At 37.5% G+C, this 26,224-nt stretch overlaps 1 protein-coding gene across 1 annotated transcript in view; it reads right to left on the minus strand.

The window, feature by feature from the left end:
• Positions 1–26,224, minus strand: part of COL3A1 (collagen type III alpha 1 chain) — a 51,835-nt gene that overhangs the window by 18,656 nt on the left and 6,955 nt on the right. Inside the window, exons 2-20 of the mRNA XM_026852835.1 lie at positions 16,101–16,306; positions 14,247–14,285; positions 13,512–13,628; positions 11,331–11,402; positions 7,763–7,828; positions 7,066–7,119; positions 6,474–6,527; positions 5,714–5,767; positions 5,515–5,568; positions 5,015–5,068; positions 4,472–4,516; positions 4,215–4,268; positions 3,158–3,202; positions 2,403–2,456; positions 1,807–1,905; positions 1,687–1,731; positions 1,466–1,564; positions 639–692; positions 391–498 (exon numbers count right to left, since the gene is read on the minus strand). Of these exons, the coding sequence (XP_026708636.1) occupies positions 391–498; positions 639–692; positions 1,466–1,564; positions 1,687–1,731; positions 1,807–1,905; positions 2,403–2,456; positions 3,158–3,202; positions 4,215–4,268; positions 4,472–4,516; positions 5,015–5,068; positions 5,515–5,568; positions 5,714–5,767; positions 6,474–6,527; positions 7,066–7,119; positions 7,763–7,828; positions 11,331–11,402; positions 13,512–13,628; positions 14,247–14,285; positions 16,101–16,306 (1,373 nt within the window). The remainder of the gene's footprint in view (positions 1–390; positions 499–638; positions 693–1,465; positions 1,565–1,686; positions 1,732–1,806; positions 1,906–2,402; positions 2,457–3,157; positions 3,203–4,214; positions 4,269–4,471; positions 4,517–5,014; positions 5,069–5,514; positions 5,569–5,713; positions 5,768–6,473; positions 6,528–7,065; positions 7,120–7,762; positions 7,829–11,330; positions 11,403–13,511; positions 13,629–14,246; positions 14,286–16,100; positions 16,307–26,224) is intronic.

The following is a 26,224-nucleotide window of genomic DNA, read 5'->3' on the forward strand; positions in this document are numbered from 1 at the left end:
TCGGCATTATTGACATTTAAGATCTATTGACAATAAAGATGTTGAGATAGAGGCATATGCTGAATGTAGAAGAATTAGCATTAATTTCACTTTGCAGAGCTGAAATTTTGTGATTGCTCATTTTTGTTAACTTCCAGGTTTATAAGATCACTGCTTTTTTCAATAATTAAAAAAAAAAAAAAAAATCAGGCTGAGATAGATCCAAGTGCTGCAATTCAGATGAGGAACTAGATAAGAATTCTTCCCAGTTTCATAAGCCACATTCACATCTGGAATTTGTTGAGAACAGATATGGAGATGAATTTCTTCTCAAAGTGTTTTGAACACCAGATTTTGCTGTCTATTAACTCAAAATGTACCTCATGCGCATGGTCATCTACAGCAGCTTACCCTTTCTCCAGGTGTACCAGGTACGCCATTCTGGCCGGGTTCACCATTTGCACCTCTTTTTCCTTCCTCACCAGGAGGTCCAGGAGCCCCTGGGGTGCCATTTTCACCCTGGCAAAAACAAAACAAAAAAAGAGCCCACCAGTAAAATTAGAAGCCTACAAAAACAAACCCCATCTTTTGTATGGGAAATGATTCAGAGTTCCCAAGGCCTTGGAAGAAGTCTCTAAACGCATTTTAAAATCACTTACACGCTCGCCTTTTGGGCCTGGATCTCCTTTTGCACCATTCTTTCCAGGTTCTCCCTAAACAGAAGAAAATCCCAATAAAATTATGGGTTGCAACAGGGTATTATTCTAGAGCTACTAGATGTACTAGAATACTAAGAATTAGACATGACATCTTTCAAATTATTGTCTCATTTTTATTATTTTATATTCTGCAAAGGAATTAGCATGCACTGGTTGAACCTGGATGTAGAATGCATGGGAGCTCTTAAAAATTCAGTAAAGAAAAGAAGTGATACAACCCTAAACAAATAACACTGAGTTAACAACCTTAAACTCAAACACTGAGTAAAATCTCATGTCTCTTTCTGACTGATTTCAGACATCACTGAGAGTTTTGATAGAAGTCTGTGAGTATGTGGCATGTATGGCTGACAGGAAAGAGATTGCTGGGGTAAATGACAGTGTAAGAGTAGGTACAACTCACTAGGTTTGGACTGTGGACTCAGACCGTGGGAATCTAAACAGGTAAAATTGGGATTTTAAAGCAATAGATTTTATCTAATGTAACCATTTTAGACAAGCTATTTTTTTGTTGTGTGTTTCTGAATTGATAATTCAGGAAAGCAAATAAACATTATTATAATATTTATGTATAATTTATTTATATAGCTATATATAATGTGTGAAAGATAAATATATATTTATAAAAAGAATTGTTTATTGTTATGATAATTTATTAGACCATCTCAAGTGAATAGGACAAATTAAACTGTGTTTTTTTTAATGGTACCAGACTACTTCCACCATATTTGTTCATACAACCAGTGTAATGATTATCAGTAACTCACCGGAGTGCCTTTTGCTCCAGGGTTTCCACTTGTACCTGGAGGACCAGGAAGCCCACGGCCTCCTGGCAGACCAGGAGCACCAGGAATACCAGAAGGTCCCTGTAGAGAGTGAACAGCAGACAGGAATGAAGACAGCATGGCATTGTCGGACTCTGTCAAGTCCAAACAGTGACCCTCACCAACACAGTGCGGCAAAAGAGAGTGATATGAAAAGTACCCACCATTTCACCCTTGTTGCCAGGGCTTCCAGCTCTTCCAGGAGGGCCCTGAAAAAAATAAATATATAAATAACCAATGCTGGTGGCACAACACTTCTCAGTTCCCATGTGGTATGTATGTACCTGAGGCCCAGGTGGCCCAGCATGACCCTGAGGACCAGGTTCTCCTCTCTCTCCAGGACTACCACTAGAACCAGCAGGACCAGGAGGACCAGCTTCACCCTATGGAAAAATAGTAAAAGGAGAAAATGAATGCATTTTAGTCTTATTTCCAGGGCAATCGGTATTAGCTTCATGGTTTCTTCCTCTGCTGTGGCATCTTTGCATGAAATGGGAAGAAGGTTACCACCATCATCACCTGAATGCAAGAGCCAAATTTAGCATGGTGACCCTGGTGCTGGGGTACAAGGTACCCAGGCACTCCAGCTGGCATATGTACAGCTCCTCTTGTTGTGGAAGTTCACTTGAGTCCCTCCCTCACTACATAACACTACACAGAGCACTGGGTCTACCACTTAATGGTGTTTTGGAGCAGGTATTTGTGAAGGTGATGGGGATAGTCTTGTGCTGCATATAAAAACACATCAGTTCTAGGCTTGCAAACAGTGTAATAGCAGTCAGAAAAAGGAAGACTCATAAAATAAAGATGTATAGTGACATAAGATGGCTAACTAGAGAAAGGACCAAATACTGTATTAATATGCATCTTCAACAAATACCTTAAAACCTGGAGAGCCTGGAAATCCTGCAGTTCCAGGGGGACCTGGGGGACCCTTGAAAGTGGGAGAAATACTATTAATGCAAAAGTTAAAAGTAATATGGAATTAATCTTAAATTTTACAAATGTCTGATTAGGGGATTTTTCTCTAAGTAAGGAAACACCTGGCAAAATAACAAATATACATCATGATGCAGAAGATGAAGTTTGGCTAGTCCTAAAAAATCGCACCTACATCTTAGTTATCCTGATTTTTACAGTTTCAGCTAAATTTCTGTGTTGTAAATTTAAAAAACATGAAAGCTATCACTAGAGAGATTAAGTTATAAAAAATATTTAAAATTTGTTTTAATTATTAAATAGGTGTAGGAGAAAAAAAAAAAAAAGCCAATATAGCTGTTAGACATACAGGTGAACATGCACAGGTTTCTAGGCAGATGGGAAAGAAAAATTTTTGACCATTCAAAATTTGATCTGCATAGAGAACAGCAGTTCTGTCCATCTATATGTTCTCTGAGAATAATCTGGTTTTGAATCTACGCATTTTCTGATTTAAAGTGTTAAAGCTTTCTTATTGCACTGTATGCTTCAAGTATCTTAACCAACACAGTTATGAAATATAATTAAATAAAACGCTCATCTTTAAACCAGTGCATCTTCAGTCTTGGGCTAGCTGGCACTGGAGAACATCAAGTAGAAGTAACTAGACCTGAGCAACTCAAATACTTAAAGTCAAAGATCTGTAAGTTGTCTTACAGGTGGGCCTGCTGCTCCTGGAGATCCATCTTTTCCATGGGAACCCTACAGAAAGAAGAGAGGCGTTGGATACAGAGCACTACCCCGCACACAGAACCCACTTTATTTTTAATGCTTTAATGCCCATCACTCACAGGCCATCTTTTTGTGTCTGTACATTCCCACTTATTTGACCAAGACCCAAGGATTTCTCAGTTATGAAATTTACAAATAATAATTTACTAAATATTTTGTGAAGGAATATCCAACTCGTTAGGTGACTTGTACTGTAATGAAGAGACAGCAAGATGCAAAAATGTATTCTTACTACATTTCTTAAGGAAATAACAGTTACAAAGCATCATTTGTGTGGACAGTTCTTAAGGTTAAATAAAAAGATCGCACGAGATGTTATATTTCAAAGTAACAGTTACTTCTAATTTACATAAAAGACTAAAATTTCACTCCAAAAACCTAACAAACAGTAGTATGGTTTAAATCCTGCTGCCTGTCTCGTAGACATTTCAGACCAGATCTGCTACTCAGGTTATGTAGTGTTTGTATGAACAAGGTGCTGGTTATTATATTTTAACTGTGCATTGTTGATTGTGCTGGATGCTATGAACTATGACTTCCTTCAGAGCAAATAATGTACCCCCAATCTCAGTCAGAGACTAGTATCTTTATCCTGCAAGTTACTTCTGAGATAACTTTTTTTTTTTTTTTTTTTCCCCCCTCTCTCTCTCTGCCTTCTGCTGCTGCCTTTTGCTTCTACTCCTATCTAATCCTCTTGGCTGAACCCAAGTTTATGCTGAAACATTGAACACTCCCTCAGTGTGTAATCTGTTCATTTAAAAAAGGAAACAGAAAATAAGATGGTGAACATGTGAGTTAGAAGTTTTATGTCTTTAATTGGGGACTGAAAAGTTATCCTGTATGATTTTATAGATGCTATATAGTTTTATAATCCTTTGCACTACAAATGTTTTAAGTTAAATCTATGATGTAGGGAATTCTCAACATATTGAAACAAAATATGTGCTGCTTCTGGATAAGAACAACAGCTGCAGCTACTTACAGGGCCACCAGGATTCCCAGGTCTTCCTCTTTCGCCAGATGGACCTCTTGGTCCCTAGAAAATGTGAGAAAATTAGTCTGTATAGTGGCTTCCAAAATAACACGGCTAAGCAAAGAGACATTGTTCTTATTTGAATATCTCAACACTGTTCTGTGCATGTGATGGGGTAATTAAAGTTAAAAGAAAGATGAGTAATTCAGTTATCAGGAAGTACCAGTGGCACTTCCATTTAAATACTACAGGATACACATATTTACCGGTTGGCCGGGTGATCCATTTGCTCCTGGAAGACCAGGTTCACCCTGTTATGGAAAGAAAACACCAATGACAGCATGAACTTTGGTGAGAACACTTTTTTGTTTATTCAAGGGGAAGAGACATAGAAACTAGACAACCCAATCCATTGCCCCTTTTTGCATGGTGATGGTTGTCTTTGGCATGAACTGGGGTCTGTGAGGTCCGAGAAGTCTGAACAAGTGCCGGAACAAAATATTTAAACATAAAAAAAACAAAACAGAAAGACTCAGTCCTTAATATTATGCAATAAAGTCAGCTGATCCAGTCATGTCCCTTCATTTTGGAGCCTCAGCTTTCATTACAGCAATTAAATCAGGACATGATATGGTTCAGAAATTCTAACTCCTTTGGAATGATTCCCATTCTTTTCATGGAGATATTCAATGAGTTTATTTAATGTTTAATAGATTTTTATAATTGTGCAATATGCAAAGCATAGCTATATACAAATCATGGGGGGGTATTACTCTACCTATTACAAAGATTACATTATAGTTTTTTACCTTTGGACCAGGAGCACCGCTGTCACCTTTTGCACCATCTTTTCCATCAAAACCCTGTGGGAAAGGAAAACCATAACTGTGAATAGCATTCCCCTTGTGTTCTGGAAAACAGGATTCCTCTTGGTAAAATACTATGTTTCAGGACAAACTCATATAAAGGGGCATATTTTTAATAATGAGTGCTATCAGCTATTGGAACACTTTTTGAAAGAAAATTCTGAATCGTCCATCTCTCCATGGCCATTAGTTAAGAGTGGATATTGTTCTGTAAAACATGCTTCAGTCCACCATTCAAGATGGAGCTCTCCAATTGAGGTAACTAGATAAAATTTAACAGTCTTTATTACAGAAGGTTAGATAACATTGTCCAGAAATTGATCTTTAATTCTATGATTCAGTCTCTTTAGATGGGAATTGATGACTGAAAGAGGACAATAGTGCAACACCATAATTCAAGTAGAGGAACAGACTCACCTACATTCAATATATTCAATACTTACTCGTTGACCTTTCATCCCAGGCGCTCCAGGCATTCCAGGGTGTCCTTTGTGACCCTAAACACACAAATATATAAGGATAAATAAATCACGTACTTACTATATGAAGGGCTGTTCATTGTGTGTCATGTTCTCTTGACTAACAAAATGGGAAAACAAAATCTTTGATTAGAAGACCATTGTGATTGGGGGTTTTCCATACCGGTATTCCAGGCATTCCACGCTCTCCATTTCTTCCTGGTCTTCCTGGTTCTCCCTATTGAAAGAAAGAAAATTTTTATGACTGTTTTACTATTGCTTCAGTTACTGGCAAAGAAACTGTCCTAGTAGGTCAAGCCAAGTCAGAAGAAGCAGGTGAAACTTCCACCCAAGGCAATGGGTAAAATTATAGCAGGGTGACAGTTCACCATACGACTGCCTTCCGAAAAAACAGTTGCCAGAATTTATAAACTCATTTTTTAAACAAGATTTTGGTTAACATCTAATTTATTTCAAGCCAGCTTTTAGGAAGAGATGATCACAGAAAGCTTATTTTTCATGATGAAACACTCAAAATGAAGAAAAACTTCAGCTGCTTGTCTCACCTTGTACTATACCTATTCAGGACTCCCAGGTGTGTCACAAAAGATGGTTTCAATGGCCTTAACTCTCAAAGCAAGATTTGAAGGGTTCAGACAACTACCACTACTGTCTGCATTTCTTTATAACTGCTAATTTATTTTGCACTAGATCAAAATAGCATATTTCATGCTTAGGTTTTCTCTCCCCCCCCCCCTTGGAGTGGACATTTATACCTAATGTAAGCCAAATCTACATTTTTACAGTCATTTTGTCAAATTGAGAAATAGGGAGATATTAAAAATTCTTAAAAGAAATTTTATCAATGTGCTCTGCTGTCTTACCATTTAATGAACTTCTTTCTTCCCATTTATTAATGACTGGATGAATAATAATGAACTTACATCTTTTCCTGGGGGACCAACTGGGCCTATCATTCCAAGAGGGCCTGGAGGTCCCTGTAGAAAAGCAATTAATATTAACTATAACAATAAAAAATATTGTCTCTTTCAAATTAAAAATGCATTATGTGGCATAAAATACTTGTATATTTGACATACATCATAGTAAACAGACAGGGTGAACTGTAAAATTTCAATTCACCCCAGTGATGACACACATTCCTGCTTGCATTTAACCTATACATGACTTAATATAAGATGCCTACAGGAAAGATGGGGAGGAACACTTTATCAGGGACTGTAGGGATAGGATGAGGGGTAATGGCTTTAAACTGACAGAGGGCAGATTTAGATTAGATCTAAGGAAGAAATTCTTCCCTGTGAGGGGGGTGAGGCCCTGGCACAGGTTGCCCAGAGCAGCTGTGGCTGCCCCCTCCCTGGCAGTGTTCCAGGCCAGGTTGGACGGGGCTGTGAGCAACCTGGGCTAGTGGAAGGTGTCCCTGCCATGGCAAGGGGTGGGAACTAGATGACCTTTAAGATGACCCTTCCAACCCAACCATTCTATGATATATAATGATAGGTAATGTATACGTACAGGAGGGCCAGGTTGTCCTGGTTCACCGGGGGAACCTTGGTATCCAGCAGAGCCCTATAACGCAGCAAAAAAAAGAGTTAAGATGTGAACAATTAAATGCAGCATTCCATGGTGCTATTTTTTCATATGCTATATTTCTTAATAATCTCATAACTGTAAAGAAAATGCTAATCAGAATTGTCAACAAATGCCCAAAGGTCAAATTAACAGAACCAAGATGAATATGCCTCCATGAAAAAAATAGTTAAAACTACTCCTCTAAAAGGAGATGTATCTAAAAAAATTCAGACCCTTTGCGTGTTTGCTGAATGTGTATTAGGATTTCCACTTTCCTTTATTCCTGTTAAATTTTTGTATGAATAAATATTTAGGAACATTAACAGAGGATGACAGGCAGTGACATGTCTTAAGACAACCTTGGCTGACACCCTACAGATTTGCAGAAAGCTCAGGGAAACACATGGACTTAAGCAAGCACAGTACGTCGCCCTCAAAACCTTTGAATCTTGTTGGTGCATAGATGGTACAACCCAATTAATAAAAGATAACATTTACCCATAAAATTCTTCAACATAGTCTCTGGATTTATCAGTCAATATATATATCAATATAAATATATCTACTATTTATGACAAAGAAAAGCGGAAACTCATATAAAAGAAAATGAGATGATAATGAAAAGATTAATTTTACTTACAGGGGGACCTGCATGACCAGGTGGGCCAGGGGGGCCACTGGGGCCAGGGGGTCCTGGATAGCCAGTCTATAGTGTAGATTAAAAAATAGTTGTAATATTAACGTAACATTGCTATAAAGCTTAATGTAGTTGCAATAGTCACCAATAATTGAAAGAAATGTTTGCATATTAGTACAGATAAAAATCCACAGTGCCATGCACTTGAAGTAAAAAAGAAGCATTATATATACAGATTGTTAAATACATTGTCTAGTACCTACATCACTTCAGAAAAGGGATCACTAGGTTTTTCTTTGAAGCCTTAGGTAACACACTCCACAAGATATTTTCAAAGCTGTAATTTTTTTCTTTTGAGTCACTATTCCCCTTCTCTAGACTCCCAGAAGGATGCTTGCAGCTCAGCTTTTCAGCTACCTAAACTGGAAGAGTATATAACTGTAACTCTTGACTTGTTAGAGTAAATGAGCTTCAGCTTCTCTGCCATGTGGCTGAGCTTTATTAGCCTAACACTACATCTTCAGGGGTGAAGCCAAAGGGTATTAATAAACTTGCTTGCTAGTCTGCTGATGCTAGATTTTCCTTTCTAAACCTAACTTTAAAATTTCTCACCTGCATTCAGGAGCTATATTACATATACCTATACAACGCATTAAAAGAACTTGTATGACAAACTCTGTTTATGATGACCCTTGACTTGTTAGGACTTACAGATGTGCTGAATTAGGGTCGTATTTTTGTTATTGTCAGTAACGCAAGCATTTTCATCAATGAAATATTTTGTGAACTTTTAGCAGTACTAAGCCATAAGAAATAAATGATGTGAAGACTAACCAAAGGACTCAAAAGATGAAATCTCAATATACATATGGTTTAACTCAAATCAGTGATACTGTTCCTTATTTTAACTGGTAAAAAGGAAGTAAAATGTTTCTAAGGAAATTCTCAATTTGAGAAGAGTGCGAATATTTCTACTTCCTGTGTCAGCAACCACAAAAGCATTTGATACTGCAAAACAGAAAACATTGGAAAATTAGCGCTGTGGTTTATTGCAGCTATATATGGTTCTTTTAAAAAAGCTTTTGTTAAATTAAACTCTTCATGAGTCTGATACAGCCAAAACTGTTGAAGTATATGAATTACATGAGAATCACTGTGTGTTGCAGTACCGGCAGTATATTCTATACCTTCATATTGCACATAATGTGTTTCATGGGATATTGTCATATATTACAGATGTTATAAGAATCCGATTTTCATAACACAAGATTAACAGTATTGTTATACTATACTAGTATACCTAGTATAATATACTACACTGCTCTACTCCAAATATACTATGTTAATATTAGTCCACAGATTGTCTTTTGTTTGAAAAAGAGAATCATTGTAATCTTTGCTATTTTCTAGGACAAGAAGTACACCAAGTGACAGAGCAGGTAGTGTCTGGGTAAATTGTGTTGTCTTCAATGTGTGAATAAAGTGAGCAGTCCCTTGCTGTCAATTGTTAGAACTCATTTGTTATAAAATAACTCTGGATTCAACATGCACTGGAGCCATCAACTCATCATTTGCAAGCAATTGATTAGACATACAAGTATAAATAAACAAGACATTTTTTCAAGGCACACTGAGGAGATAAACTGATAGTTAGGTATGACATTTGCTTGCTGCCAGCATCTCCAGACTGTGAACAAATGAACAAATTTTAGTTAGAATATGTGCACTGGTGGAAAGATACAAAGACAATATGTGGAGGTTATACAAACAAGTAAAGAGAAATTGTGATGTAAAATACAAAATCAGTCTACAAGCAGTGGAAAGCCACCAGGAAGACAGTAATAGAGAAATGTGTGACTGAGGAAATACCAGGCATGGTTACCACCCATGGACAAATGTTGATGCTAAACCTGGCATTTTTTTATTTTATTACTCTTCCAAATTCTTTCAGTTTGGATATTTATTCAAACTGAGTGTTGAAGTTGAAAACTGATAAATTAAATTTATAAATTAATAAATAGATTAATCTCTGTAATGTTAATTATAAACATGATTTAGTTCTAGCGATTTTAGTCACATCTGCTCTGTTACTTTGCAGTCATGTATTGCATGTTGCAATATAAAAGACCATATGACCCAAAAGTATACAGACAATTCTGACTGAAGACATTCTGGGGTGCCCAATTAAGTTTGTCTGTTTTGTTGTTTTTTTTGTTGGTTTTTTTTTTTTTTTTAATCCAAGTGCAGAAATCAGAGGACAAGAACTCGCTAAGAGCCTCAAGGGAAAATGCCAAAATAGAGAGGACTAACCATAGTTGTTAACTGAAAGGTTGCTGATTTACCTGCCTGGTTCAGCACATCCCATATTAAGACAACAAGTAGCAAAATGTAGACGATATGATAAGCTGCAGGCAAAAACTGTAAGGAGCTCAATATGAACAAATGAATAAACACACACAAAAATGGATGGTTGAAGAAGACCAATGCATGGATGATCATATTAGCAAATGAATGAGGTAAAATAAAGGTGAGAAAATAATGAAGTATATTTCAGGAAGAACAACTGTCATGACAATTTGTATTGACAAGATGATCTGATGGAAGTCTGAGAAATAACACATTCACTTGGAACTGCCTTGACATGTTACAACATGTGATACCTAAACCTTGTTATGCAGCACTGGACTGAAAATAATGATTATGCTTAATGAAGAAGCAGCCAATTTCAAATAATACCAATTCACTGCATCCTCTCTATAGCCGATTGCCTGAATCAAGAATACTCCATGCCATCAGTGGTGAATATGTCTAAATCCCAGTGCCTAAAAGGAAAATCATGAGGTGCAACATTTAAAGTTATTTTATACAGGAAGCATAGCTCATGCGTAACTCTTTCAGGCAATCCATGCTTTATCTCACTAAAAAAACTGAGAAGCTTGGGCCAGGCCTAGCTGGCAGATACAGCATCCTTAGTACACAGTCTGAACAGCTGTCGGTGAAAAAATGGAAATTGTAAAAAGAAAAAGTGAAAAGCTTTTGACTGCTTCTGGGATGAAAAAAAAGACCATAAAGGTGTTTACTCAGTTGTTATCAGGCAAATTTGAGTTGTGGAAAAGTAAACAAGAATGAAATAACATACTGAGCAAAGACAGAATGCAGCTGCATGGCTAAACAAAGATTAGGGACAGTGGAAGAGGAAAAAAAGTGGTGGAAGGGAGGGAAGCAATTAGTAGAAAAAGACCAAAGCAGATAAATGAGGAAGGGAGAAAAGGATAATTGTTTAGATAGTGTAAGAAAGTGAATCAGAGAGAGATTAGGAAAAAGAAGGGAAGAAAGGGAAGAAAAAGAGAAAAGGCAAACGCCCAGATAATCTATAGTTACTTTCCAGAATAATATTGTCAGGCAAACTGCTGCCTTACATCACATTCCACTTGCAGGCAACAATTAAATTAAAACTTATGTTGTTAAATAAAAATCAGGATACATACACATCCAAGGTGTAATCTACGAGCAGAAAATTTGTTCTTTAAAAAAAAAAAAAAAAAAAAAAAAAAAGGCTATATCATCTTACAATGGGCTGTGGGAAACCAACACCAATTGAACCGGCCTTCACATCATAGGAGTCATACTGTGGAGAAAAACTCTGTAAAAGAAATAGAGAAAAAAAGAAAGAAAGAAAGAAAGAAAAAAAGATAAAAAAAGTGAATGTTACAAATCAGATAAGTCTCTTCTTACGCTGGTATGGCAAATGTATGGAAATAACTCATTTGAACCAATTGAGTAGTACTTGTATGACATGTAGCTGCCATATATTTAGATCATCCATAAGAGAGGTCTGGCCAATACCTTTCTTTTGAGGTCACAGTAAGGTTAGCGCCTTATGCTGTGTGCATTCAGTTTTCATCTCGATAGCTGGGTCTCAGCTGAACCAAAACATTACCATTCTCTCTCCTCTTATACTTCTTTGATTCCTTTTAAGCTTTTTCCACCATTTTCTTTATCAGTCTCTTTTCTGTTGGACTTAGTTGTCACTCAAGGGAGTTGATATTTTCTATTGCACTAAAAGGTGCAACAGTTTATTACTATTTTCCTAGTTTCTTTTACTGGTGACTAATTAACATCTTATTTCTGAGTATTTTGTAGAAAAAAACCCTCTTACCTATGCATACATCTCTCCTTCCCTGAATTACAAATATTTTTTTTTTACCTCATACGTGGGAACTTACACGTCGCAGAAAACTGAGTTTTACACTTTTTTCCTAATGCCATTTTCCATCTTTCCCTTTCTCCCTTCCTGTTTGCTATGTCACTCCAAATAATTCAATCATCACTTTTGAGCCCAAGAAGCCAAGCCTCACTGCTTCTGAGAATTTATCTTGTAATAAAAGGAAGCTCAGTCCAAGGCATGGAGTTAAAACACGTCCTCTGTGCTTTTCTGAGAGTAGATAGCATCTTTTACTCACACATTTATATAAAATACTGCTTAAAAAACCCCTATAAATTCTACAGTGAGTTTCTCAAGAAATTCCCGTGTAAGCCACTTATTTTATACGTTGATTTTATCATGCAAATATTAGCAAGCTTAGTTGAATAATATGGCATTAGTGCAATTTATGGATTAATGGCACATAGGTGGTTGGTGAGGAAATGTCGAATACATGTAGTGTTCTACCTGACAAGCCACACCCCTGTGGACTCAGCTCCTTTGCTGACCAAGTACAAGAAGACTTCTGTGTGACTGACATCAACCCTTCTTTTTAGGATTCAACAGCACATCTTTAATATAGGATTGGAATGGGTGACTAATTCAGCCTATCATCCTCTCCTGTGTCTGCAACTGCCAGCCCCAAACCAGTAGCTCTCTTGGTATATTATTGTGATGTCCATTGAGACTGGTTAACTGATCCATGGGTACCTCTCCCAGAAACTCAATCCTTCAGATGCAATCCTTTTCAGAATTAAATGAAACCAAAACTTCTTTCCTCAGTTTTTGGCTTACCTGGGAGTGGGAAGTGTACATGGAAGCTATAAGCAGTGGCCTGTGTTCAAAAGTAGCAACTGTTTCAACATTTGATTTTTAACAGTTTTGTGCTAAAGAAATCTCAACTTGTAAAGCTAGGCTTGATTGATTGCATGGGGGACAACGTTATCTTGTAAAAAAGTGCTAGCTGTGGCTCAGCTCCCTTAACAAATTCAACTGCACAGAAACTTTAGTTAAAATTAGCTCTCTTGCTGAGTCTGCTCAACTCTTTAGAAGAGAATTCAAGATTCAGTAGGCCAGAAATAGAGAGCATGACAAATAGTACTTACATGGTACTTCCCTGCAAGCAGAGGACCTGTGCTTCAGTCTAGCCTTCTGGGAATGTGTCTTTATTAAACATGCATTGGATAAAATATAGGAAAGTAAGAGAGTTCCCTTAAGCTTGAGGGGACATACTTCCTCCTGTACACTTTTATTCTGGTCAGATTGTTTCTGAGTTACTTAAGTCCTTCATTGGATTGTGATCGAAAAGTTTTAAAAAATAAGATAAGGCAGAGATTTAATTGCATTCCAGCCAAATTTTGTGGACAAAACCCCAAAACAACAACAAAAAACCCACCTACCACTCAGCTGTGTTTTTCAAAGGCTCAAATGGGAGACAGATGCCATTGAAAACAAAGTACATGTAAAGGTGCAAGGGATAGATGCCTGCAGTATTGCTTTGCATGCTTATGAGCAACGAGGTAAAAGCTAAACATAATGATGACTTACGCCTCCGTTTATACTGGGACATGACTGGCAGATTCCAGGGGGTCCAGGAGCTCCAGGACTCCCTGGCTGTCCCGGAGGACCAGGGGGACCGTTTCTGCCTGGAACCCCAGGAGAACCCTGCAAAGACACAAACAGAACAGATACAGATGTCAGCGCTTGGCTCCAACTGCAAGGGCATTGTGGGAAAAATTCTTCTATTTGTGACAAAGTCTGTGTGATTGTGGTGGGAAGCTTTCTCTATTAAACGTAACTAAGGCCACAACTGAACATTCAGGAAAGACATAGACAGTAGACAAAATTCACACATGGAAATATTTCTTTAGTTGGTGGGGCCTTATCACAACTAGTATTTGATCAGACGCACTAGAAGTATTAAACAGGTTAATTCCTGAATCTAAAATTAGTATTGCTAGTAGATTCCACAGGTTGGCTTTTTTTTTTTTTTTTTCCTACTGGAAAGACATATACCAAAACATAACAAATGTAATGCAGTTTGGACTAAACTCTCTCCCACTCTCTGTTTTTCCAGTTTAAATTTTTGAGAGTTTTGCTGAAGCTAAAGGGCTACTTCAAAATAACTATATGGTACAGCCCTGCAGACAGTGCACACATCAATGAAAGACTGATATCTCAGCAGCCTGAATGGAATATATAGCACTATAGGAACTGGCTCTTGATTTTGTTCATTTCCTTGGGAAAAAAAAAAAAAAACAAACAAAACAACCCTGCACTTACAGGATCTCCTTTGGGGCCTCGGCTGATTACTCCAGGAGTCTGAAAAAAAAAAAAAAAAAAAAAAAAAAAAATTAAATTAAGACATAAAATAAAAATAAAACCAAAACCTGAAAGCAGGTATTTGTATATATATATGTATATAAACGAAAACACATTTAAACATTGCAATATCGTTTTATCAAATTAATTCCATTTATTCTTATTCAGTATATTTAAAAGCTGCAGGGTTTTGGGTCAGTCTGCATTTTCATGGTTCATCCATAAAGCTACACCTCTCCTGTAGGCAAAAACATGGCATTAATGAAGTCAGCAGAGCCTTGCCATTGAGTACAATGGGGACAGAAGACCATTGCAGAAAGCTGTTAAGGGACAGTTCTCCTGTATCCTTCTCAGTCCAGTATGTTGTGTGATAATGTAGCTAATTTTAATTTCTTAGGTCTGCTCCTCCCATTTATTTATTTTTCCATTAATAATTCAGTTACACATTCCTATCTGGATTCTCAATAATAGCTCGGAACAGTTTTTATGTATTCAGCTGTTAGCAGTAGCAAGGGATATTCAGCTAGAACTATCCTAGATCTTCCAAGGTGGCATTTCTCTATAAACCACCAAAGGTCAGAAGGACGGCTTCCAGCAGTCTGATCAAACTCTTTCATACTGAAGACAGAGACTGGAGGAAGTAGTCCACGTGTCCTTTATTACCAGGAACCACAGAACTGATAATCTCTAGACTCAACAAGAGAGGGAGCTCTATTTAAATCTCCAGCATGCTTGTATGTACCTCTCATTTACACCTCGAAAACTGTTCAGTGGAGTAGCTCTAGTAGTACTGGAAGCAGTGCAGTTGCATTAACATGGTGCAACTAACATTAGGTGTTGTATTTGTATATGACATTTCATGTTTAAGCAGATAAATTATAGAGCTGCAGAAATACATCTCCCTTTCTCTTCTGTACATACATCTCTTTCACTCTCTTATGTTCTGGATAAGAAACGTCGATGTGCCTGAGGAAATCTATGTACTTTAACAGAATCTCATGGATCTTAAACAAGGATGAAACGTTCACATAACCTCAGAGCTCAGTATAGCTGGCTCACTCACCAAAGCGGTTTAGGCAGGCGACTTGGCGTGCACTAACATTTTTTATTTTCCTGAGGTTAAGCTGCTGCAACTGGTTTAGATAATGTTGGTGTATATAAACAAGATGATGATAAATGAGGGATGTAGGGCTTGAATTACCTTTCCTTTACAGGGCATTAAGTCAGCAATAACTCTGAAAAAGGAAATTTACTCCCTGATGATGTAGAATTGAGTTGATAAGAAATGCAGACTTACAGTATGCTGTGAAAATTGATTAACTCACTTTAACTATGTGTTGGCATTAGTTTCATGGATATAGACTGAGCATACAGTCAACAAATAAGCTGTTTGAGCTATTCCTATGCTTCTCTGTAAAATGAAAAATGCGATGGCTAATTGTTGCCCTCTGTCTCTTCCCACTATTTATCTGTGCCTGTTTTCCATGTAAATCTGGGTTGAAGGACTTCATGCTTTCAGTTGCATAGCTCAAAGCACTTAACGAGTATTTTATCAGCTCTGGTACCAATTATCTGACAGAATACAGAAGTATTATTGAATTTAACAAAAAAGATAAAACTCTGAAAGTTCAAGCTGCTTTTTTTTATTTACTTTGGCAAAATTTTCCCATCTTAAGTATTTGCCTGGATTCAGAAAGTGACAAGCTTAGCATTGGAAAGAAAAAGTATTAGGAGCATCTCAAAGAAAATGAATTGAGGTTGACATGGATCACAAAGGCGGAAACACTAAAGTAACAATACTGAGGACAAACTTACTCTTGTAGGTTGTGGTGTTGTTTGCGGACAAACGGGACAGCACTCTCCAAAGGGAATCTCTGGGTTGGGACAGTCCAGCTCCTGATCGTCACAGATGATGTCATCGCAGAGAACAGATCCCGAGTCGCACACACAGATTTGGCATGGCTCTGGTTTCCAAACATCCCTGTCAGCATAAACTTGCCCAAGATGGGTACATCCCGCAACTGGAAAAAAAGACAAAATAGCATTCAACATTATTTCAGATGTGTTTTCCAAATCAAAGATGAATAACATGAAAGCTCCTGGCTAGTCTGTTTTGTTTCCTACTGTAATATAGTTTATGTGTGTGAAGTAAAACACTAAATACTTCTCTTCAGACACTGGGAGGGTCTGCTACATTAATTGCAGTCTGCTCTGATTCTATAAATAGCCATCAAGGGAAACCTCCTGGAGCTGATCCAAAGCCCAATTAAATCTGTGATAATTTTCCGTGTCAAGTAATTTTAGCATCAGACTGAGTTATTGTGTAATTAGCAATTGAAATCTCTGTGGCAGAGAAAATGGAAACGTGCCAAATCTCTCAGACAAGTGTATCATTTGCTCCCATGTGCCAACATGAGCACTTACACATGGATGCGGAATAAGCCGTCTGTCCAGCATGAACTCTTGTCACAAGCATCTTGCATTAATAGCTAACACCAAGTGTTTTCAAAGTGGTTTTTGAAAGCCAATGCATGCAGTAGATCTAAAAGAATGTTCACATTAATTGCCCAAATGGTTTGCAATTAACGTGTCATCTGGCCCACTCAAATGTTACAAGTGTCTGTATGTTCAGAAAAAACATTGTTCATCTATAATATTCATTGCTTTGTGAATTTCTTCCAACTGCTACTCTACTGACCAAATTTGTTGTAGATAATGAATTTGAAGATATTGATGGAAATCAGCTTTAAACATTAAATTCTGGGTTTGTCATTTCTGAGAGAAACAAAATCCAGAAATCCCAGTTATTTAAGAAACAAATATGAAAATAACACCACAGTTAGACAAGTTCCTTGTAAGTTTTATAGAAGTTATTGGAAGTCTCAGATTGCAAATTTAAGTTATCATTGAATATTTTGAATAATGGAATAAGATTTTTTCCATAAACAATTCAAAATGATTCCATTTACAAATGTGAAATTTTGGAGAAAGAGCTATTTGTGTACCTACATCATCCTTAAAACTTTAATATCAGTACAAGTTACCTACTACACATCACCCTTCCAAAAGAAAAAAAAAAAAAAAAGAGCCAAAAGATGTAATTCAAAGCTCTGACATTAAAGTTACCACTGGCTCCAGACAGAAAATTCTTAGTGCCATCAAATTGTTGTAACTGTCATAACTATGTAGTACGAAACTGAGTCCAAATTTAGAGTGCAGTCCATTCCTTTGGGTTATGAAACCCCTTCTTTTTTCACAGTCAGCGCCTCTAATCTGTTTTTTTCTTTTCCACTACTACATTAGTACATTGGTCTCTTTTTTCTCTTTACATTCTTTGGGTTTCTTTCTCTATTTGTGGGTATCTGTTTCCATACCCATATCCATGCTCTTTGGCAAGGTGTGCACTTGGGCATGTTTCCTTTCTTCTCATGCTTCTGCTTCAGTCCCGTTTCTCTCTATTTGGTTTCATCTTTCCCACAACACATAACTTCTCTTTCCATCTTCCCTGAATCCTTTTGTCTTTTGTACCAAACAGTTCACTTTCTTTATTATCATGTACTCAACTGAGCTTAGTTTTTCAGACTCTGCTCCCTTCCCAGTGTCTCTCTCAGCTGCTTTTCCTTGTTCATATTAAACTAGCTTTTTCCTCTATGTCACCCATGAAATCCAACACCTTGTATGAGCTCTGTAGGGGAATACAACCAAGACCCACTGAGTGGAGAACCAGAGTGGGGATCTCAGAGCAGGGCATTGCATGGGACAGGAGGTTTCCCAATTTTAACCCCACTATAGTCTTTGTGCATACAGCAACTTATGTTATTTCTGCAATTATAAAAGAAGCAAACAGGAAAATACTGACTTGTCAAGGCTGACACTACATACAGTTAAGTGTTGATTTTGACCACCAGCTTGATTAGACCAACAAGAAGATGCAAAAAGCTTCAAAAAAACTTTTCAGATATTTTCAGGCCAATAGTTTTTTTCTTTGCCTGATATTGGGCTGGGAGCCATTATTTTATTTTCCTTTGGCAACACATAATATCTTAAAATCTAAAGCATTCCAACTGCATATGAAAACTAATCCCCCTCAGACATTTTCTATCACTTAGAAATTTACTTTTTCCTCTTCCCTTGGATTCTCCACCCTTTGGGCCTCACTAGAAACTTCAGATCCTGCATAATAGAGGTGGAGAACAACTGATTACTTCCAGAAAAACATCTTCCTGACATTGACCATGACACAGGTTCACGGCACCAGAGGAAGCTGCTTCAAAGGACACTGACTAACAACCACTACCTCTGAAAAGGATCCAGACACCCTTCCTTAGTCTGCCAAGATAGATTTAGTTTCTAAAAATACTGCTTGGTTTCCCAGCTCTCACGCCACAGCATCATGTCGGTGGATCCCAGGTACATAAGCTGATTCTCTGCTTAATTAATTGATGGCTGTTTCTGTGAGAAACATTTTCCTCCTTCAACAAACCAGGATTTCACTATGTGGCACTTAGGGAAAAAAACAAACCGGTCAGCCTTGACAAGAGTAATCACAATGTTTCCTGAAAAACAAGAAGGCTGAAATCTATTTTAAAAATGAGAAGTGCATCGTTATAAATGAAATCTTCTTTACAGTCTCTTTAATGACTCATGAAAAAACCCGAATTATAAAGCGGCAAAAGCTGAGTAGCTCAGCGTGTGAGAGGTTTGCTGTATATAAGAAGACCTCAAAAGCAGTGTACTGTGGGAGGCAGAATACCATCAAAGCTACTGGCGAAGATAGAACTTGTTATTCTGTCCAAGAGGAGCTGGTTGGGTACAGCCTAGAGAGCATGTGTGAGCATAGATCCACTGCACCCAAGAGTGATGTAGTCGGCTGTCTCTTCACATAAGCACTTCCCAGTTCCACAGGTTAAAACATCCTTCTTGTTTACAAACATAGTGGGTAAGGGAAGAGATTATTTTTCTTTAGTTTAGTTCAAAACATAGTTTGTACAGAATCGTTAAAAATATGATACAGATCTAAAAGAACTTAATACTGTTACTGTGTGACATGTAATATACACTTATATGAATTGCATACACATATAAAAAAAAAAAGCATAGTGTACGCACACTTCTGTACCCATAAGACGTGTTTGATTATTTTTAATATTGAGAATTTTTTTTTTTAAACTATGTGTTTAAGATAACAAGGATCTTACTCCCTAGGAAACTCATATCCAAGAATTTGCATTTGTCAGTTTTTTCTTTATCCTTACTTCACTCTCATGGATTTGTTTTGTTTTGTTATTTCCAGAGATGTGATCCTGCTGCCTTACAGCTCGATGGGGAGCAGAAAAGGGCCATCTTTCCCATACTTTGCACTGCTGGTTAGAAAGATTCTGGTTTCAAGACATCAGCTCTTTTCTGAAGCAGGGATTTTTCTCAGTGACCAATATTTCACTCCGAGAATAATCACTTTTCCATATTTTAATCAACAATACTGATAAAAATTCAAATTTAAATTTAAAATGTGTCACAAAACAATTAACATAATTTTACATTAATAGGGAAATAAAGCAGATTTCTCTACATTTTTACGAGGTTGTCATTCAGTGATTCTACAGTAGATGGCATCATTTAACAGAAAGACAGACAAATACTGAAGACATATGGATATAATGACATTCATATTTGCTTCTAACTTTCTGGACATTGTTAAACAAATTAAGAAATAAGCTAGGAGAGCTGCAATGAAAATTATTGCGGTCTTTGGCAGAATGGAAGAATTAAATAGGTTTCCAAAGGAAACTTACATCTGGGAAGACTTAGTCTGTTCAAGACACCCCCTCTGTGCTCAGATGTAGATCTGTGTGTCAGCATGTTATGACATAATGCCTTTTGCATTGCTCGTAAAGATTAACCGTTAGTTCCAAAAGTCCTTTGGAAAGCTGATTTGTGCTAAAGCACTGGCAAGGAATAATAAGGTTAAAAAAAAAAAAAGCTGACTTGACTACTTCTAGACTTGTGGTAAAACAGTCACATACTTGCCTCAGCCAGCTTTTCTTATTGATACCTAAACATATGTATTAGCCTAAGATTAAAAACTAAAAAAAATATTAGAACGAAACAGTATTTGCCTATGGCAAGGCAAATTAATATTCTGCTCCCCAAAGCCCTAAATATGGTGGCTACACAGCACCTCTATGGCAGTTACTGCAGTGGTTTGTTGGGAGCTGAGTCAATCTCTGATTCGTTGTACAAAACATTAATATTTGAAAGCATGAATAATTTTGCATTTATGCTGTTCACTGAGCATTCACATCTTTGAAGATCTTTCTCAGTAACACTTCCCTGGGCCAACCTAGAAAGTGAAGAAAATTAAAAAAGGCAACACAATCTTCATCATATGCTGGTTTTGAATTGTTTTCCATTTTCTAAGCAGACTAGAAGCTGGATGAAAGCAGACCAATAGGGAAAGCTGTCAGGAAAATCAGCATTTAGTTTCAAAGGACCTATATAACTGTGGTACATAAAAGAGCCCAAATGTGTACAGGGGAAAACAAACATGGTCAATGTAGGCCTGAAGGATGACAGATGTCACATGGGACATTCCCATACGAGGTGGTTCCAGTGAAGTGAATTGGTTATCGAATGCTATGACCTGAGAAGCTGCCCTGTTTTGTAGTTGCTTTTGGCTTTGCACGTGTGTGAGCACCATGATCAATGACTTAATCACATTTATATGGCAAAAGGAAAAAAATCTCCTAATAGTAGCCTCAAAAACCACAGGCTTTCCTACTTTTGCTATTGCATTAGTAGCAGACTCACATATCCCATTTGCAGAGATGTGACTAAATGCTTAGAAACTAAAGAACATCTTGAACTTGTCTGGTTCTGCCTTAGAAAGGGCAATAGTCCACACAGAGGTGACTCACGATCCTCCAGCAGCTGCTCAATGATGGCTTGGGAAGCAAAACCAAGGAACTTTGATCTGTGAGAATCTGATCACAAACAGAGTGAGTCAAGCAAACAGTTTTTGCTGGTTTTTAATGGGAATCTGGCTAAAGGCACTGAGATAAAAGAGGCATTGCCTCTGACTTTGACTGGATCCAAAGTCTGCTGAAGCTACAAGTGTCTTTCTGTCACTTTTTATGAACTTTTAACTGTACAAAGTCTGTGCTTCCTTACTCTGACCTGGTTTTGATCATTTGCTTTAAAGGATGGCTACTTCAAAAAGTGTTTTTACATTTCTTCTATAGTAAATACATCTATTTATTGTATTCCAGCACTGTTTTGTACATTGTTTAACCAAAGGACAAAGTAGAAAGGATATATATTGTTCACTTTCAATGGAAATGCTGTAATTCTCCTCTACACCAGAGTAGATGGAGGAATCCATCCCTGTGTCTGCAGCATCACTGCTTTCCATTTACTGAGCAGGAAAGAATGCCATGGTGTCTATCTCAAAGCAAACGGTTTCGGCTCCCTGTCTGGTATTATGATGATGTTTATAAGAAAATCAAACATACTCATTCCATTCCATGATCAGTAATGGAAACAAACGGACTCTCAAAATGAACTAATTAGCTTGCTGAGCGAGAACAGCTTGGTTTGTCCACATGTTCTCCTCTCATGTAAGTGCTGAGTACTCGAAAAGTCAGAAATAGTGTCTGTTTCATAGAAGTCAGGAAAAGAAGTGGAAATATAAGAAAATAAATGGTTTAAGAAGAATTTTTTTTTCAAACTGCAAGGCCTACAGGCATTCTCTTGGCTGGAATTGTCTTAAAACAACCAGCTAATTAACTGAATCCATTTCACATGGTTCAAAAGGACATAAGGGCCACCTACCTACCTGCCTGCCTACCTATTAGGACGTTTTCAGATTTAATGTACTGATGTAATATTTTGTAAGCCTTGTCCACCATGTGACTGGAGATATCAGAAATGAAACATCAGTGGAAAAAAACACTTAAATGCAGGCTGTGAAAAATCAGAGCAGATCCATCTTAAAAATCCTTTCCTGTTCCATGTCCTGTAGGAGGAACTGTCATCGGGTAGAATGGAAAAGGCGCATGAATGAACGGTTCACAGATTTCCCAAGTTTCACACCAAAAAAAGACAGCTACATCCTGTGCTTTCAGACTGAAACCGAAGCTTTCTTACTCCTAGGGATGCCCGTCTGCCAAATAAGCTGGCGTTTGAACAGTTCTGCCACTGCGCCAGTCCCAGACACTTTCCTCTTTACTCAGATGCAGAGCAAGAGAGAGAGTGCAGCATAAAAGTGTGCTTGGTTAACCATAATACTGTACTTGTCTGTCAGAGGCAGTCCAGAAAGGAGACATGCACTGTTTCACTGGCAATGTATAGAAGAGGCTGGATTCTCAGGCAAAGGATTATTATGTCACATACCCAAACCATCCTTGCTCTGAGACCCACCCAATCTGTCCTTCAGATTACCAAATGGGAAAAAAATCCCCAAACCCAGGCTTGCACTGGTACAAACAAGTATTTGCATTCAACTCATTGCTTGTTCACTTTATTTGTCTTTATAAGCTCCAAATGCTGCAGAATTTCTGCAGCTTTTAGAAATTTTAGGAATATCAGGATTTTAAAATATCCTCATGGCATATTTGCTACCAAGTAAAACACAAAATGTCTATTTTGCTTGCAGATTATTAACTTTTTCCTAATCTTTCAAAGTGTGTTTTATGTTAAGAACTGTAATTTTTCTCCTTTATCTTCAGAGGGTTATTGTTCTTCTCAAAGGTAACACGTGGTCTAAAGTGGCAGAATCTGTCACATTGTTCTGTCTCAATATTTGTGTTTTACAAATTGATCTATTCAGGCACACACGTTGACATCCTTGAATGATGTTCTTCATGCAACTTCTAAAGGTCACCCTGCCACATAAGTGGATGCTTTGAAATAGGGACCAGTGATATCCCATTGTTACACAACAGTCCCAGTGGCTTCAAGCTGGTGTCCAGCATGAAAAACAATTGGCAGAAGAGTTTTCTTCTTTCAAAACTGCTAATAGGAAAACAAAGTGCAAGAAGGAATTTTTGTTTGTTTAGTTGGTGGGGATTGTTTCTGGCAGAACTGTCCTTTCAAACTGAGTCATATAAAGGGCAGGATAGAGCAGACTGCTGTATATTTGTCCCCTTGCTTTTTTTTTTTTTTTTTTGAGAGAGATTGCCCAGAGAATTGTTATACTTATTTCTGAACTTATAAAAGTCATTTTGAGAACAACCTCTGATGGATGCAAGATGATCATATTCCTTTTGTTGTTAGCTATTCCTTGACAGCATCTTGGCCCAAGTTGTTTTCGTAAGGGAGGAAGACATTGCTGAATGGCTATTTGTACTGAAATGTTATTTGGGGATTTAATCTCCAAAGTCCTCTCTCAACAGGCTGACTCTGTAACTCAGACAGCTATATTTATACTTCTGCCTTTTTAGTAGAGATAGACCTCTTTTGCTATAATCTGCAGAACATGTAACATTTATTCCTGATTAAGGGCAAACACTACCAGACCAGAACATCCCTTGATTTTATTGGGCTTTGGATCAGACCTGAATATCAATTTCTAGTTATTCTGGTGGGAACTGAACGTCTTCAGTGCCTGACAGATCAAACATTTAAATAAGGGGAACCATTTGCATTAGAGCAGGACACACAGTAAGTAAGAATTTCATCTTAATTCAGTGCATTCAATGCCTTTTAGAGGGACCATTGCATAATTTTTCAGTGACTCTTCCAATTATTGGTAAAATGCCAATGAGATTTTTCCATCCCCTCTGTTCTTACATTACAATATTTTTTGGCACATCACCTTTTGTGCCATTTGGTGTGTCACTCTAAAAATAAGCAGCAGGCTGCAATCACTTTATTTGTGGCTATTTAGTTGTAATGCTGGCATAAATTCTCACTACTCTGGTAATCCGATTTTAATGTGCTTCTTGTCTTTAGAGTGAATGACGCCAAATGGCACAAAGACTCTTGTCTTAAACCAAGCAGAAACTGACATAAACTCAGGGTCTGATGTGATCACTGATGATTTTATGGATGTATTAGCTTCTTTTAACATATATCTTGCCCACTCCTTATGCAGTCGATGAAGACTCCTACAGTCAGAGTCCAAGTGTCAGGGTAACCTTAATTTTGAACACATGAACGATCCCAGTTTTATTCCATAAGAAGCTTCCTAACATACAGCTAAAGCAACAGCTTCATCCTCAACATTGTCAGGATCAAGTAAGTGGAAAAATTTACCAAAATTCAGTACAAAATTCTGTCAGAACTTTCAAAAAAATGATCACCTCCAAGATATATCTCAAAGACATACTTCTGCGTTTGTGATTTTAGCTAGGATAGGGAATAGTTTATAACACTGGAGTGTTCTTTGCAGCATTTCTTGCAGTGGGTCTCTCCTGGCAAGAACAGAGAAAAACTGGAAAAGTAATTGTGTACAAGCAGGTTTCCCAGCCTGTACAACCAGTTTGACAGATCCAAAGCGTCATGAAAGTGAGATTCCACTTCCAAGCTGCTAAGTGAAAGGGAACTGTTGGAAACTGATAATTGTTACAGCTTGCTCTACATAGCACCTCACCTAAAACACTGAACTATAACTACTTAATTCAGAATACTTTAAGATTCTTTCAAGATAAAACCCAAAGGCTGTGTGGGGAAAAGAAAATTATGATTTTTGGTTTTCATTGCCTAACTTTGTAATTAAGACAATTTTTTATCAGGTGGTTAAAGTTCCACATAGGACATAATCTTCTCTTTCCCCTTAGCTCAGTGAGAGGGCTAAAAATTTTATGCAGTGCTGTTTCTGTGGTCTGCCTTGGAAGAAATCAGCTTGATTCAATGCTTCTCTCCTGAGACTGAAACAGATGGGAAATGTTACAATGCAGTATAGTACATATGGTAATATCATTTATATTTTCAGATATGTTGGACAAAGTCAGTCCCAATATTACTCCACAGCCATAGTGAGTTTACATCAGAGATGAGTAAAGCAGCAGGGGGTCAGATTCTACACTAACATAACTCCCTGTACAATTTTATTGTTTTCCCTGTAATTTTGGAATTTGGAAGTAAACGAAGGGTTTGGTTCCTGTACTTCATATTCCAGTGATGGATTGAAGAACTCTGGCATACTGTCTAAAGAGAAGAATCATATCTTTGGATGCCAATAAATTAAAGGTATTTGTAATTCAGAAGGTCAGGAGGGAGATTCTGAATGCATAGAGCATCATCTGCAAAACAGTTTGTATTCATTCATTCATTCCAGTTTGTACTAATTCACCCATATCCATTTTGGACAGTTTGTTGGATACAGATGGCAGTATTTGAAATTCTTCTTAATCTGCCTCATAGAGAATATTAAATGGCTATTTGTACACTGTATACAACGTTCTTATTGTCAACTTCCTAAGGCTACTAAAGTGAGTATTGTGAGGGTTTTCTCAAGGGGACCAAAGATAGCTTTCTTAATTTTGCAGCCACTTTTAAGTATCAAGTTCTATGTCTATTTTTCATGCACGAAGACCTAAGGATCTTCCGAACTAATTCGCTCATCAGATTAAAATCCACACTTCTGATGCAGTGAAGAGCCTGCAAGCAGAGAGTTGACTTTTTATTAATATCAGAGGTCAGAAGCATTGCTACCGAAGTGGCTGCCTGAAGCCTGGCACACATGTAGCTCTCCCTGCTCTGTGCAGCAACAATGCCTGCTGGCACAGGGTGAGAATAAATATGCCATGTAGCAGAGGAAGGCTAGAACATCTTCAGCAGACACAGCCAGATGCACCAGAGTTTATCTGCTGGAGTCCTTAAAAGGTATGAGTGAAAGAGACTGGGCAGGAGAACACCTGATAAATGAAAAGGCTCTGGACTTTCTTTGATTCTTCCCTGAAAGAAGTTTAAAATGTTTTTTGTCAGTTCAGCTGCTCTGA

The sequence above is a fragment of the Athene cunicularia genome (assembly GCF_003259725.1).
Source record: "Athene cunicularia isolate RWA chromosome 7 unlocalized genomic scaffold, athCun1 chr7_part1, whole genome shotgun sequence".
NCBI classification, from domain to species: domain Eukaryota; kingdom Metazoa; phylum Chordata; class Aves; order Strigiformes; family Strigidae; genus Athene; species Athene cunicularia.